Source organism: Octopus bimaculoides, chromosome 2, assembly GCF_001194135.2.
Source record: "Octopus bimaculoides isolate UCB-OBI-ISO-001 chromosome 2, ASM119413v2, whole genome shotgun sequence".
NCBI classification, from domain to species: domain Eukaryota; kingdom Metazoa; phylum Mollusca; class Cephalopoda; order Octopoda; family Octopodidae; genus Octopus; species Octopus bimaculoides.
This window is the reverse complement of record NC_068982.1, coordinates 152,305,386-152,318,950: the sequence shown is the minus strand read 5'-3', so window position 1 is coordinate 152,318,950 and position 13,565 is coordinate 152,305,386. Positions and strand designations below refer to the sequence as shown.

Genomic DNA, 13,565 nt, shown 5'->3' with positions numbered 1-13,565 from the left:
AATTATTTGCTTTCAATGATCATATGTAATATTCTTCTTTTATACCTGAAAACTGCTAGATACAATTAAGTCAGGTATGTGTTGTCAGTATTTACTTAGGGTAGGCAGTTGGTGACCTTTTAATAGTGAAACACAGGCGTGTGACTGAGTTGAAGGCAGATTCACTTCTGCCTTTGTAGCACAAAGAAAACGTAGGAGTGTACACAGCACGTGTACTACAGCAGTACTATGCGTAGCTTAAATACTGATATGCCTAACTAATCTACAAAAAAATAAAATATTTTGCATTTTATGCATAGTAACCAGAGTAACCTTCATAATTTTATTGAATTAGGTGCATATTTTGCCATAAAAGGAAAATGTTTTGGCGTTAGGAAGGGCATCCAGCCGTAGAAACTCTGCCAAATCAGATTGGAGCCTGGTGTAGCCATCTGGTTTCACCAGTCCTCAGTCAAATCGTCCAACCCATGCTAGCATGGAAAGCGGACGTTAAACGATGACAACAACAACAACAACAATCTGTTTTATTCAAGGTTGGCACTGCCTACCTTGCCTACCTAGGTGGCACGTCCCTGAATTAAGTATATTTTGTTTTACTTTAAATCTGAAGAATTAATTAAGTTAAAACTGCTTTTACAGACCAAGAAGAACAGTATGGAATCAAAAGACGTTAGTAACATTAAGAAAAATATCAGCCTGAATAAGCAGGAAGTAGATTTGTATACTGCAGACAGGGGCTTTCGGGAACTCGAAGAGAAATATGTTGCTCAAAGGTAGATATTTTTAAAATCTTTTTTTACTGTTTTGAAATTTTAGTGTCGTAAACTACATTTTCTTTTGGTGAAATAGTGCATATCTTTTGCGTGTTTGTCTGAATATGTATTATTTGTTTCAGAAAACTAATGTTACAAGACCAAAGAGAATTGAAAGCTCTAGTAACCCAAGCATCAAAAGTCCTTACCAAAATCAAATCAACAGAAAAGAAGTGTGAGATTTTCAGGAAAAATCTGAAAAACTCTGATCATTTGGTTGCTATGTATCATAAACAAGATATTAAAATTAAAGACAAGGTAAGATTTTGGGGTTTAGCTTTTTTTTCTTTAATAAAATCTTTAAGGAACTCAAAACAAAACCACAGTTACAAATGTTTTCTTTGTGCTTTGTCTCTCTCCCTTTATATAAATTGTAAAATTAAAGGTTTAGAAAGTGTGTAATGTAACACCATGGAAAGATTTTATTCTCAAACTAGAAAACTTGTTTTAATATCTTAAGATAAATTTGTTAGTTTATATGCTATGGAAATTATATATTTATTGTATGCATGTTAGTATTATTAATTTGTAACACCTAGACATCACAACTCTGTCATAGTTGTTTGGTAACTGTAAATCACCAAATGAAAATTAGATACATAATTTTAAGGTTAGTTGGCCAGAATTATGGCCACAGTGCAATAAGTTCAAACCTTGCTATTATTCCCCTCGACAAAACAATGTTGCTCAAACTGCAGGTTTCAAACTGAAGTAGTTGCTATTCTATAAATTTTGAAAATAGCACAATTTTGGTTAAAAAGCAAAAAGAAATATCTATTAGCATTATATTTTAATTATTTTTCATGCCCACATTTCTTATGAAACAACCTACTGTCAGTATATTTCAAATTTGAAAATGATCAAAAATTTAACAGGATACAATTAAATAAATTACATATTTGTTAGCTTATACAGTGTACCTGTTTTTTTAAGAAAAGAGTATCCCAGAAAATTGACCTTTGCTTTATAAACACCAGGTCAGTGTTTGGGTTACTAGCAAGTAGTGGTTTATTTGCTGCAGTGTCTCATAAAATGTACTACAAGCATCTCTCTTACACAGCTATTTCCCAGACTAGTCTAATTGGCCTAATTTTGTCATCTCGCTGTATGAAGAACTCAATTCAGACATGCAATTCATGTAACTTCAATTGTATACAAATGAACCTGGAGCAACAATCATATCTCTTTGATAATTGACATTCCTTTTTTGCCATCTTTTACTTAAGATACAACTTGTGAAAATTCAGCTTGCTCATAATGAGTCCACGGTATTACAGTTAGAAAAGAATCTCCTACAAATTGGAAAACGTCTTTATGGTGCCTGCTACCAACCCCGTACAATTGCTGTTGATAGTGCTGGAAACAAAAGGGTATTGCCCCTTCTTTCACATAATCAGGTAAGTCTATATGTTGTTAAAATTATTACCAACACAATCTGCACAAGTATATCTTGTACCAGTGAAGGATCCTCTCATTCATTGATCAACTTGCTAAAGATAAGGTAAATCTCCCTCAAAATATACATTACTTTTTAAATTGAAAGGCTACTGTATAATGTAGACTGCCCACCGACACAGAGAAAACAAGAAGGCTGTTCCAGTTGAAATGCTAATGATCATAAGTGTTCAGTTTGGCTGCTCTGTGCTATAGCAATAATGCTGCATCTCTTATCACATCTTCAAAGACAAAGTATTACAATATTTACATCTAGGCTGTATTGATAGGTTTGATGTTCTAATCACTCCAGATGAACTTGAACTTGGATTCTTTATTTCAAAAATAACCCATTGAAATGTTGTGTAGGTATAGATATTAAAAATCTTTCAATATGCAGTGGGTATTCTAAAGAATTATTTTATTGAGGATGTTAATCCTTAACTAGATAAGCGTATTCTTTATACTCATTTAGGTTTCTTAATATTCCAAAAACGTTGTAAGAATTTTTTTTTCAGTGGTTTATTTCCAGTTGTGAAGCTGTTACATAAGTGTAACAATATAAGTCTCTAAAAATTACACTCGCTTAAGATCATTGACTGTGTGATAAGAAGCTTGCTTCCCAGCCACATAGTTCCGGTTTCAGTCCCACTGCGTGGCACCTTGGGCAAGTGTCTTCTCCTGTGGCCTTGGGCCAACCAAAGCCTTTTGAGTGGATTTGAAAGAAGTCTCTGTGTGTGTGTGTGTGCCCTTCCACCATCGCTTGACAACCAATATTCCCATAACTCAGCAGTTCGGCAAAAGTGACCAATAGAATAAGTTACCAGGCTGACAAAATAAGTTCTGGGGTGAATTTGTTCTAATAAAGGTAGTGCTCCAGCATGGCCACAGTCAAATGACTGGAAAAAATAAAACATTTTGATACTGATTTTTACTATATTGCTAATTTGGCATTCAATAAATATGTTTATTCTTCAAATTGGGTTGCTACTTATTGCACAAGATAATCTCTTTGCAGCTTAAACCAAAAATTGAGGACATTCCTCATAAAAGACAACAACTTCAACAGATGCAACAACAGTATGCACTAATGTTGCAGAAGCTACAGACTCAAGCCAATAAAAAGATTACCAAATCATCAGTCCTTCAACTGGAGAAAATTTCATTAGACTGTACTGAGGAAGCTGAGACAGCCTCTCAACAAATTGCTGAGAAAATAGATTCTCGACGACGTTCAATGATTTCACTCAACTCCAAAATGAAGCCAGAGATCATCCAGAACAAAGAAAATATTCAACCAGATATACGTGTCCCTCAGCAATTAGATAAGACAGAATATAACTTTGAAATGCCTGAAAATTCACAGCTAGCAAACCTTAAAACGATTTTGGTAAATATCTAATGCTTGCTTTAAAGATCAATAATAAATGTTTTTCTTTTTCATATAAAATTTAATGTATTACTTTCGAAGAATGACTTGTATTGTCAGTCTCCAGATGTTTGTTGTTCTGCGGAAGAAGTAGACCCAGGAAGACATGGGATGAGGTGGTGGTGAACTATGATCTTTAGATATTGGGTTTCACGGAGACGATATCAAATGATCAAGTCCTTTGGTGGTTTGCTGTACTTGCGATGGCTTGTTAGGCCAAGTGAAGTCATAGTCACGGACAGTACCGGTGACACATAAACGGCACCCACTACACTCTTGGAATGGTTGACATTTGGAAGAAACCAAGCCAAATTTAGACTGAAGCCTGGTACAGCTCTCTGGCTTACCAGTTCCAGTCAAACCATCTAACCCATGCCAGCATGAAAAATGGGCGCTAAATGATGATGACAATACACGTATTTTCTAGTTTCACTTGTTTAATTCATATTTATCCATCTTTTTAAACTTCATATGCATAACAAATCTGATAAATAGGTACGGTATTGCACTGAATATTCATACAAGTGTTTTATAGTATCTTTGTTTCTGTCTTCCACCGAGAAACTGAATTCTGTATATCATACTGGAGATAAAGTAGACACTCCCATTACTTGTGATAGCCCATCACTATATTCAGTAGAAAATTTTTGTCAATTTGATACTGTAGAAATAAAGAACCAGAGTTTGCTCTAAAATCTTCTGAGACTTTTTAAAAAATCTACTTCTAAAACTTAGCTGAACTTAACAAAAATATAAAGAGCAGAAATATTGTTTGAATTTTATTTTATTGTAACCAATTCTTCCAAAGTCTTAAATATTAATTTTGAATTAGAAATTTGTTAGATTTTGCTATTTTAATTTTCTAATTTTTAGCATGAAAAGATGCAAAACTTAATAGAGCCAGCACAATCAAAAATTGTTTCTTGGGAAAATTTCTCTCATTTGACTCCACCTTCAAATTCTGTAAGTTGCTTGATTTAATTTTGCTTAAAAATATTTTCTGCCATTTTGTGCATGTGTTTTGACAATTTTTTCTTGTCTTAAATCTCAACTTGTAAACTAATAGATTTCTCACTTTTATGGTAAAATGTGAATTAAAAGCCCAGTAAATCATTGTAACTTGCACTGGTACACTGACATATTTCTACTTGGTTAACCATCTAAATCAGTCTTTCTTAATGAGAACCAATATGGAAACTGAAAAGAATGGCCTTGATATATTGTGGTGAAGGGTCACAGTAGAAAGCTGTAAGAAAGGCAACTGATCTGATGAAATATCTGACATTTTATACAAAGGGTCATCATTAAGTAGTAGTTGATAGGTTGGGAAATGGTTTAGTGTTGGGGCAGAGATGTTCATCCAAAATTGAAACCATGACCTCAAGTTTAACAAATCCAATTCCTCATGTTTGTATAAGTGGTAAGGAAGCCATTGTTTCTTCCATAAAAGATATTTGGTTTATTGGCACAGTATAAGATGAAAATTTATGGTACACCTGTTCTGTGCATTAAATTCTACTGGTAATCTAGTGATGTGCACAATTCTTCTATATCAAAATTTTGTTGCATACCCAATTGAATATTAGCTGATGATTCATTTTCTATGGTGATGTTTAAACAAAATTTTAATATTCTTATCTTTTGCTCTGTTTACCGGGATTTACCTGTAGAGTAACTTTGAAACAAAAGTTATGCAATAAAATTGATTAAGAACCCTTTCTTTAATTATGTTCCAAATATCACATTAATATGTTAAGTAAAAAAGTTACAGTTGCTTAATGAAACTAGTCTAAATTCATGATTATTTTAAAATTTAATTGAAACTCATGAGGATGTATTTTGGTCAGAAATATAGTAATAAAAGGGTTAATACTGTGGCTGATAGGTTACAACTCAACTATTTACTAAGGAAATCACATGTTTTCATGAACGTACTAACGAGATTTGTGTTCAAATTCACATTTAAATAACAAAGGGTACTCTCGGCCGGCTACGGCTGGGTTGGTCTTATGAACCAAAATACTTTTTGGCTGGCTTAGGCCAGGTTGGTATTGAAAGGGTTAAACTGCTTCAGGTATTTAATTGATTCTGTGAATAAGTTCCATTCTTGACTTTCATTCTGGAAGGTTGAAAATATGCTAATGAAATAGAATTAGTTTTATTATGGATTGTGCAAACGTTTACATGTAGGCGCTAGGTGGATAAAAAAGCACACTGATTGCAGCAGACGGGAATCATCTGTCATGGGTGCTGGAATTCCTATATCATGTGATTTCATTCTATAGGAGATCATCTGTGAGAGGCATCCAGTCACTGCTTTTACACACATACACACACACACACACACACAAACACACACACACGTGCAAAACCACTGATCTATATATATATATATCTATATATATATATATATATCTATATATATATATATATATATATATATATATATATATATATATATATATATATAAATACTATCACATTTTTCTTTCAACTTTTTTTTCTTTCTTTAGATTCCTTATCCTAAATCTGATAATCAGTCCCTGAATAATCTCAAAATGTCCCAAGCTTTAAGATTGTATAAGCCATACAAAAGTCCCTTGTTACATTTTCGAGCATATCGGTAAGTATTTATTTAACAGTTGATCTTTCCCATTTGTTATTTATTTAACTATGATAGCGCTAGAATTCAGCATTTACAGATAATCTTATTCATTTGTCTATTTGTCATATCTGTTTGTAGTACATGTAAAATCTTGGTCTTTGCCCAATAATTCTCTATGTCTCATATGGAGAATAACTGTGACAAACGAAATATACACTGCCGATTGTTGTTGTTGACAAACAATGGCAGTAATTTTATTCAGCTGAATACACGTCATTGATTGGTTGAAATTACCGAAATATGACTACTTTAACACGAAATAACTCTGAAAATATAAACTTTTTCTCAACAACAGTAAGAGTAAAAGATGTTTTATATGACACATTCTACCAGTGTCCGAAGTTTGAAAGTGTTTAGTTACAAAAAATTAATTTCTTGATCTGCCGTTCGAAGGGAAAAGATCCCTCAAATCTATTTTCAGATTAACTAAGAAATTATATTGTTATAATACTCTGCTTGTATCAGTATTTAAATTTGACTTATCTATTGATTTTATATCTACTTTAATTATTCCACTTGTTTTTCTTTATTTTCCAACAGTTTCAGTCCTTTTCTTCGCACAAAAGAGAATTTGTCCCTTTCTAGCCAGAGTTTCTCTCATAAACTGAACTGCAAAAATATTCTTTGTCAGTATGATCTTCAAGGAACCTGCAATGACCAACAGTGTAAAAGGTAGGGAATTTTTCAAAATGTGAAAGTTCACCTTGCTCCCAACTTACAATGTTATTATTGTTTTAATCTGCTTAGGGTCCCCATTGGTTTCTTTTGTACAAATTTGTGTTTGTTTTAAAATTTAAACTATTATAATTTTATGCAAGGACCTGTTTCAAACAACAGACTTGTAATGAAAACCTGAATTATTTTACTATATCCATCCAGATTCTTAATTCCCTATCCCCAACTATTTGAAATACAGTGTATTTTCATTAAAAATATTGTGAAAAGGTTAATAGTGTAGTGAGTTGGTTGAAACTATAGAGCATCTTTCTATTGACTTTTTGGAGAGGTTTGAAAAGAAAATGTGAAGTATCAGGAATGCTTTTATATATGAGACACATATGAAGAATGATTAATTGTAGAGGAGAGTAATGACAGCTACCTGATGGATGTCAGTAAAGATTGGTAAGAGGTGGAATATTGGGTAATATAGAATGATTGGAGAAGGAGTAATGGTTGAGAGAGAAATGGATTATGGTAGCTGGGATTGATGAGGGACAGACCTAGTTCACATGATTAGTCATTGTTTTCTGTTTCATAGGTGGCAGATGGAAGAAAGAGCTAGTGTTATGGACTAATGTGTAAAAGAGACCCAGATGTAGATATTTAATGTCCTAACTTTCACAACCAATAGCATTGCTTTTACTACTATTTTTCTATGTTTGTGTTTGATGGATCTCCAGCATAGCGTTTTGCTATAAATTGCAGTCATTTTTCACCTTCATGAGGTTCAGCTACTTGAGATCAATCTTCACCCCTTTTCCCTGTCATCTTTGTCTCCTACTTCCATATGTTCCATCTGTTTGACATTTACACTTCCTTATACATCTGATATCTAGTGTAGTCTTCGCTCTTGTACACTACACTTAATTCCTCTTATTTCCAGTTCGTCTCTTAGCTTATTTGTGCTCTGATGCTAATGTTACTAAAGAGGGAGATATAGAAGATAATTGATGGGAAAGCTTGTGGATAAGAAACAGTTGATTTATTTACAATTTTGTTTAGCTTGTGTTTCATGTAGTTTCATATATTAGCGCATTCCTAACCATTTTGTATTTTTCATTTTTCTAGTCAACATTTGAAGGATTATTCCATGTCAACACAGGAGATTTTACAAGATATTGTATCCTATGCTCCTGCTCTAACTGGTGCTTCTAAGGAACAATCTGGAGAAAAAATAGCCGGCCAAATTTGTAAGTGTTATTATTTGCTTTGTTAAAATGTCAAAGGAGTCACATATTAAAACAATAAACAGTGTCATTAGTCATTATTTAACATCCATTTTCCATGCTGGCATGAGTAGGATGGTTTGACAGGAGCTGGTCAGCTGAAGAGCTGCCCGGGCTCCATGTCTGTTTTGGCATGGTTTCTACAGCTGGATGCCAGCAACTTTACAGTGTACTGGGTGCGTTTACATGGCACCTGTATGGGTGCGTTTTAGGGTTCAAAATGCACTGTTGCATATAAAGGACACTGTTTCACTTACCTGTGTGATTACAGATATTTATAAAATTAAAACTAGTTTACTAATTATGTCTTCTGCAAATGCAGGTTATGTATCTTGAATTTTAGCCAATTTTAAATAAATTTTATGCCTGAAAAATATCAGTATCGCTGAATTTCAGAAGGTTTTTCTAGAGAGGAAGAATTGTAAAAATTGGAACACAGTATGAGTAGCACGAGAAAGATAAATGGATGTGTCAAATAGGCCTAGGTGGAGGTGGTATAGCATTAACTAATTTGGCGAAGCAGAGGCTTTTGTAGTAACAATGGAGGTTATGGTGTCTGTTGGCCAAGGGTTGTGTTGGTGAGTCATTGCTGTCTTCCACATTCAATTTATGTATCTGTACCACATACAATTTGAGAAATACATAAGTGAGTATTAAAAAAAAGTTCTTAAAATCTAGGAATCCAGTATATAAGAACTCATTAAGGAACTTCCTGATATGTCATTCAGTTGTTGTATGTCAAGAAAAATATATTAATTACTACTCATCATTTTGTCTTACATTTTTTTCATTTCTAGGTGATTATGTAGAAAATATAATGAATCAAAACCAAGGTAGAATGACTGTTGATGAATTGTGTTTACTTCAGATCAGCAAAGTAAATGAATTTGTGCATCATGGTATGTTTCTTAGTCTTGATTATTTTTTCACATTCTTGTAATATTCTCTGACTAGTCTTGATAATATTTCTGTAAAAGTTTTATTCATTTTAGCTTATTTCCTTGTTTTAAATTAGACTAACCACTGCTCTTTTCCCCTCCAGCAACTTTTCCAGCTACTTTTATATAAGTAAAAAATGCATCTTTCTCTGAATGCAGTGGAATGGCATGTTAGTTACCAGTTGTAGATGCATTACAAAATATATTGATACCTGGTTTTAATATGTAGTTCTCAGAATCCTAGTGATTTATGATACCTGTATAAAGGCATCGTTGAAAGGAGAATCATTCTAGAAAAAATGGAGAAAATAATAAATGAAAAATTTTTTGGAAGAAATCATTTTTATTGCTTCATTGTAGTCAATATTAAATTAATGAAAAATGTTTCAAATTCTTTTAAAAATTTACTTATTTTTATTTAAATTTAAACGTAAAACATTTTTTTGAAGCATATTAAAGGTAAGTCACATATTTTTAATTGTTGACCTAATGCTTTGAGTCTACTGGCCTGGAATTTCAGTGTCAATGATGTTTTAATTCTATCCTGCCTGCTTAATATTCCAGTTCAGTGTATTCTGTTTGCTATTGTTATTTACACTGCTTTGTACCTCAGGTAGTGATAATGTTACATTGTTGCTTTAGCCAGAGTTTTTCTGGAAAGTATTGTATATTTATGTAAGATTATAACAGTGAATTGTTGGTTTAAAAATAAACTTTAAACATCTTAACCTTCAATTTCATTCTGTGCTGCATTTGAAAGTGACTTGTCAGACTCTGAGAATACTTAATTTGAAAGAAACTTATTCTAATCCCAAGAAACCAAATGAGATTATTCACAGAGTACACAAATATATTTCCCTCATTTTTATATCTATTAACGATTCATTTTATTATTGTGTTCACGCAGCAAAACATTACTCAATTGGTCCTCTGGTCCCAGTTAAGTTGTGACATCATTTTGAGATTAATCAATTAAATTATAATGGAAAAGAGAGAATTTTTAAAACTTAAATGTGATAACATGTTGAAAGATAAAGATTTTTCTCTATGTCATTTCACACAAATAATTAGAAGAAAAAAAAAAAACCTACAGAAGCTTACATAGAAGTAATACTTAACCTGGAGAAAACACATACAATTAGTAAGATGCTTTTAAAACCTGAAGCAGATATAGGTATCAAATAGCCTCCTATTCAATGAATTAACTGAAGATATATTGATTGGTGATGAGAAATCTTGTATATTTTGTGTTGAGAGAAGGAGAGGAGGAGTGGGAGACAAGATGTATGCTAGAATGGATGATGGGTGAGAAAGTGTTATGAGAGGAAGTAATAAAGTTTAGTCAAAATAAAGATAGCATGAACATTAATCCTTTAGCATTCAGATTACTTTCTCAAATGTAATGTTTGTTTATTCACATTATTTTGAATTAATCATGCATTATCTTGAGCTAAGATATTTCCATGATGTGATTGCTTAGCTTTAGAAAGACATTGTAGGATAGGTGTGAGAGGCCAGATGTGGCTAGTTTTAACATAAAACTGGTAGAATATTTAGGCCAGATATGGCTGGTTTGAATGCTAATAGGTTGATGATGGCCATTAACATAATTCATTGATTTAAAAGCTACTGTCTTAAGCAGTTTGGCAATGTCCAGTCATTGAAATGACCTCTGCATAATTACTGCAAAAGATAGGAATCAAACTCGGAATCTTGGGGTTAGTAGCCTGCACTCTTAACCACTACGCCATATTCCCCTGGGTAGTTATGGAGTGAATTTTTAGGGCTTATAAATCTAATAAGGAAGGATAGGAAAATATTAGATTTATAAGCCCAAAAAATTCACTCCATAATTGCCCACGGACATATGGCGTAGTGGTTAAGAGCACGGGCTACTAATCCCAAGATTCCGAATTTCATTCCAGGCAGTGACCTGAATAATAATAATAATAATAATAACATCGATCGAAAAATACCTTAGGAATGAGAACCCATGTTCGAAATTTTCCCAAGACACCTGATGAAGGCTGGAGAGTATATCAGCGGAAACGTTGTTAACAACAAATAAGATGAGGACAGGTATCTGTCAAATGTAAATAATATATGCTATAATGTAGTTATTGATATACTATACTTGAAAACAAAGCATGATGGTCATGGTTGGAACCCCTTTGATCTTAGGTCTGCTCAGTAAGGGTTGGATTGAGGTTAAATAACTACAAAAGTACTAGATACCTGAATTTGTTTGTCGATGAGGATGATCATCATTGTCATTTAACGTCCGCTTTCCATGCTGGCATGGATTGGATGGTTTGACTGAGGGCTGGCAAGCAGAAGGCTGCACCAGGCTCCAATCTGATCTGGCAGGGTTTCTACAGCTGGATGCCCTTCCTAACACCAACCACTCTGAGAGTGTAGTGGGTGCTTTTTACTTGCCACTGGCATGAGGGCCAGTCAGGCAGTACTGGCATCGACCACACTCAAATGGTGCTTTTTACGTGTCATTGGCACAGGAGCTAGTCAGGCAACACTGGCAACAATCATGCTCAAATGGCACTTTTTACATGTCACCGGCACGGGAGCCAGTCAGGTGGCACTGACAATGATCACACTCAAATGGTGCTTTTAATGTGCCACTGGCATGGGTGCCAATCAAGCGGTACTGTCATCGGCCATGACAGTGATTTCACTTGCCTCAACAGGTCTTTGCAAGTGCAGTTTATCAACCAATGATTGAAGGGTACTCTTAGATGGGCTGTTTATGCTGCACTGGTATAGGCCATGGTTATGGTCTCAATTGGTTATGGCCGGGTTTCCTCAAGTACAGCATATCTCCACATTGCCTCAGTGTGGCCCAATGTTCAAAGGTTGTGCTTCACCACCTCATCCCAGGTCTTCCTGGGTCTACCTCTTCCACAGGTTCCCTCTATTGCTAGGGTGTGACACTTTTTCACACAGCTGTCCTCATCCATTCTCGCCACATGACCATACCAGCGCAGTCGTCTCTCTTGCACACCACATCTGATGCTTTTTAAGTCCAACTTTTCTCTCAGGGCGCTTACACTCTGACATTACACATCCAGCAGAGCATACTGGCTTCATTCCTTGCAAGCTTATGCATCTCCTCAGCAGTCACTGCCCATGTTTCACTGCCACGTATCATGGCTGTTCGCACACATGCATCATAGTGTCAAGAGTGTTGCTTTTATACTATTTTGAATATAAAAAAAATCACTAGCTTATTTATGCCGGCAGTGAAGAATTCTGGAGAGCAAGAGGTGATGAAATCACAAAAGCTGTTTTTGCATCTTCTTCAGATTTGAAGCCTCCTTACAAAAAGTTGTCTAATGCCTGGAAAATGTGATAGTCAGTTGTTGCAAGGTCTGGTGAATATGGTGAATGACAGAGTACTTCCAAGTTCAGTTCCTGTAACTTGAGTAGCGTTCTTTGTGCAACATGTGATCAAGCATTGTCTTGCAAGAGAATTGGCCTGTCTCTGTTGACCAATCTTGGTTGTTTAACTGCAAGTTCATCTCATACAATTGGTTGAAGTATACATCCACTGTAATTGACTTACCAAGTCTCATGAAACTGTAGCAGATGACATCAGCGCTAGACCACCACACAAACACAATTATATTTTTTTGGTGAATATTCTTTTTTGGACTGTGTTTTGTCACTTTGTCTCTATCCAACCACCATGCAGAACGCTTGCTATTGTTGGAAAGAATCCATTTTTCATCACATGTAACAATATGATACAAAAATGGTTCGCTTTTATGCCATAACAGCAAAGACAGCAAGTTTCAAGACAGTTGATGTGTCATTTGATGCTCATTCAGTTTGTGTGGTACTCACTTGTCCAGCTTCTTTACCATGCCAATTTGTTTCAGATGGTCCAAAACAGTTGGAATCAAAACCTCAAACCTTGCTGCTAACTCACGCATAGTTTGAGATGTATCCACTTCCACTACAGTTTCCATCTCATCGTTATTGACTTTTCCTTTCATCCTTTTGGGGTCTATAAATTAAGTACCAGTTGCGTACTGGAGTCAATCAAATCGACTGGCCCCCTCCCCCAAAATTTCAGGTCTTGTGCCTATAGTTGAAAGGATTATCTATCTTGGTCTCAGGTCTACCATGGGGCTAATTTTCAAGAGTAAAGTCACCAGACCGGAACTTCTCACCAAACACCTCATTGATTTTTCAAGCTGTCTGGGATGCATTGGTTCCATGACAGAACTCATATTCATAAACAACACAAATTTTTTTATCTATCCATGGGTTCACAAAAATTGATTTACTGGAGTAAACTCACAATATAATCAGACACCATGAATT

The 13,565-nt window shown here is 34.5% G+C and overlaps 1 protein-coding gene across 1 annotated transcript in view; it reads left to right on the top strand.

The window, feature by feature from the left end:
• The window catches only part of LOC106874332 (zinc finger C3H1 domain-containing protein), a 69,479-nt gene that overhangs the window by 27,727 nt on the left and 28,187 nt on the right, over positions 1-13,565 (top strand). Inside the window, exons 9-17 of the mRNA XM_014922023.2 lie at positions 640-773; positions 896-1,070; positions 2,039-2,209; positions 3,265-3,636; positions 4,549-4,638; positions 6,189-6,298; positions 6,881-7,012; positions 8,129-8,250; positions 9,084-9,185. Coding sequence (XP_014777509.1) covers positions 640-773; positions 896-1,070; positions 2,039-2,209; positions 3,265-3,636; positions 4,549-4,638; positions 6,189-6,298; positions 6,881-7,012; positions 8,129-8,250; positions 9,084-9,185 — 1,408 coding nt within the window. The remainder of the gene's footprint in view (positions 1-639; positions 774-895; positions 1,071-2,038; positions 2,210-3,264; positions 3,637-4,548; positions 4,639-6,188; positions 6,299-6,880; positions 7,013-8,128; positions 8,251-9,083; positions 9,186-13,565) is intronic.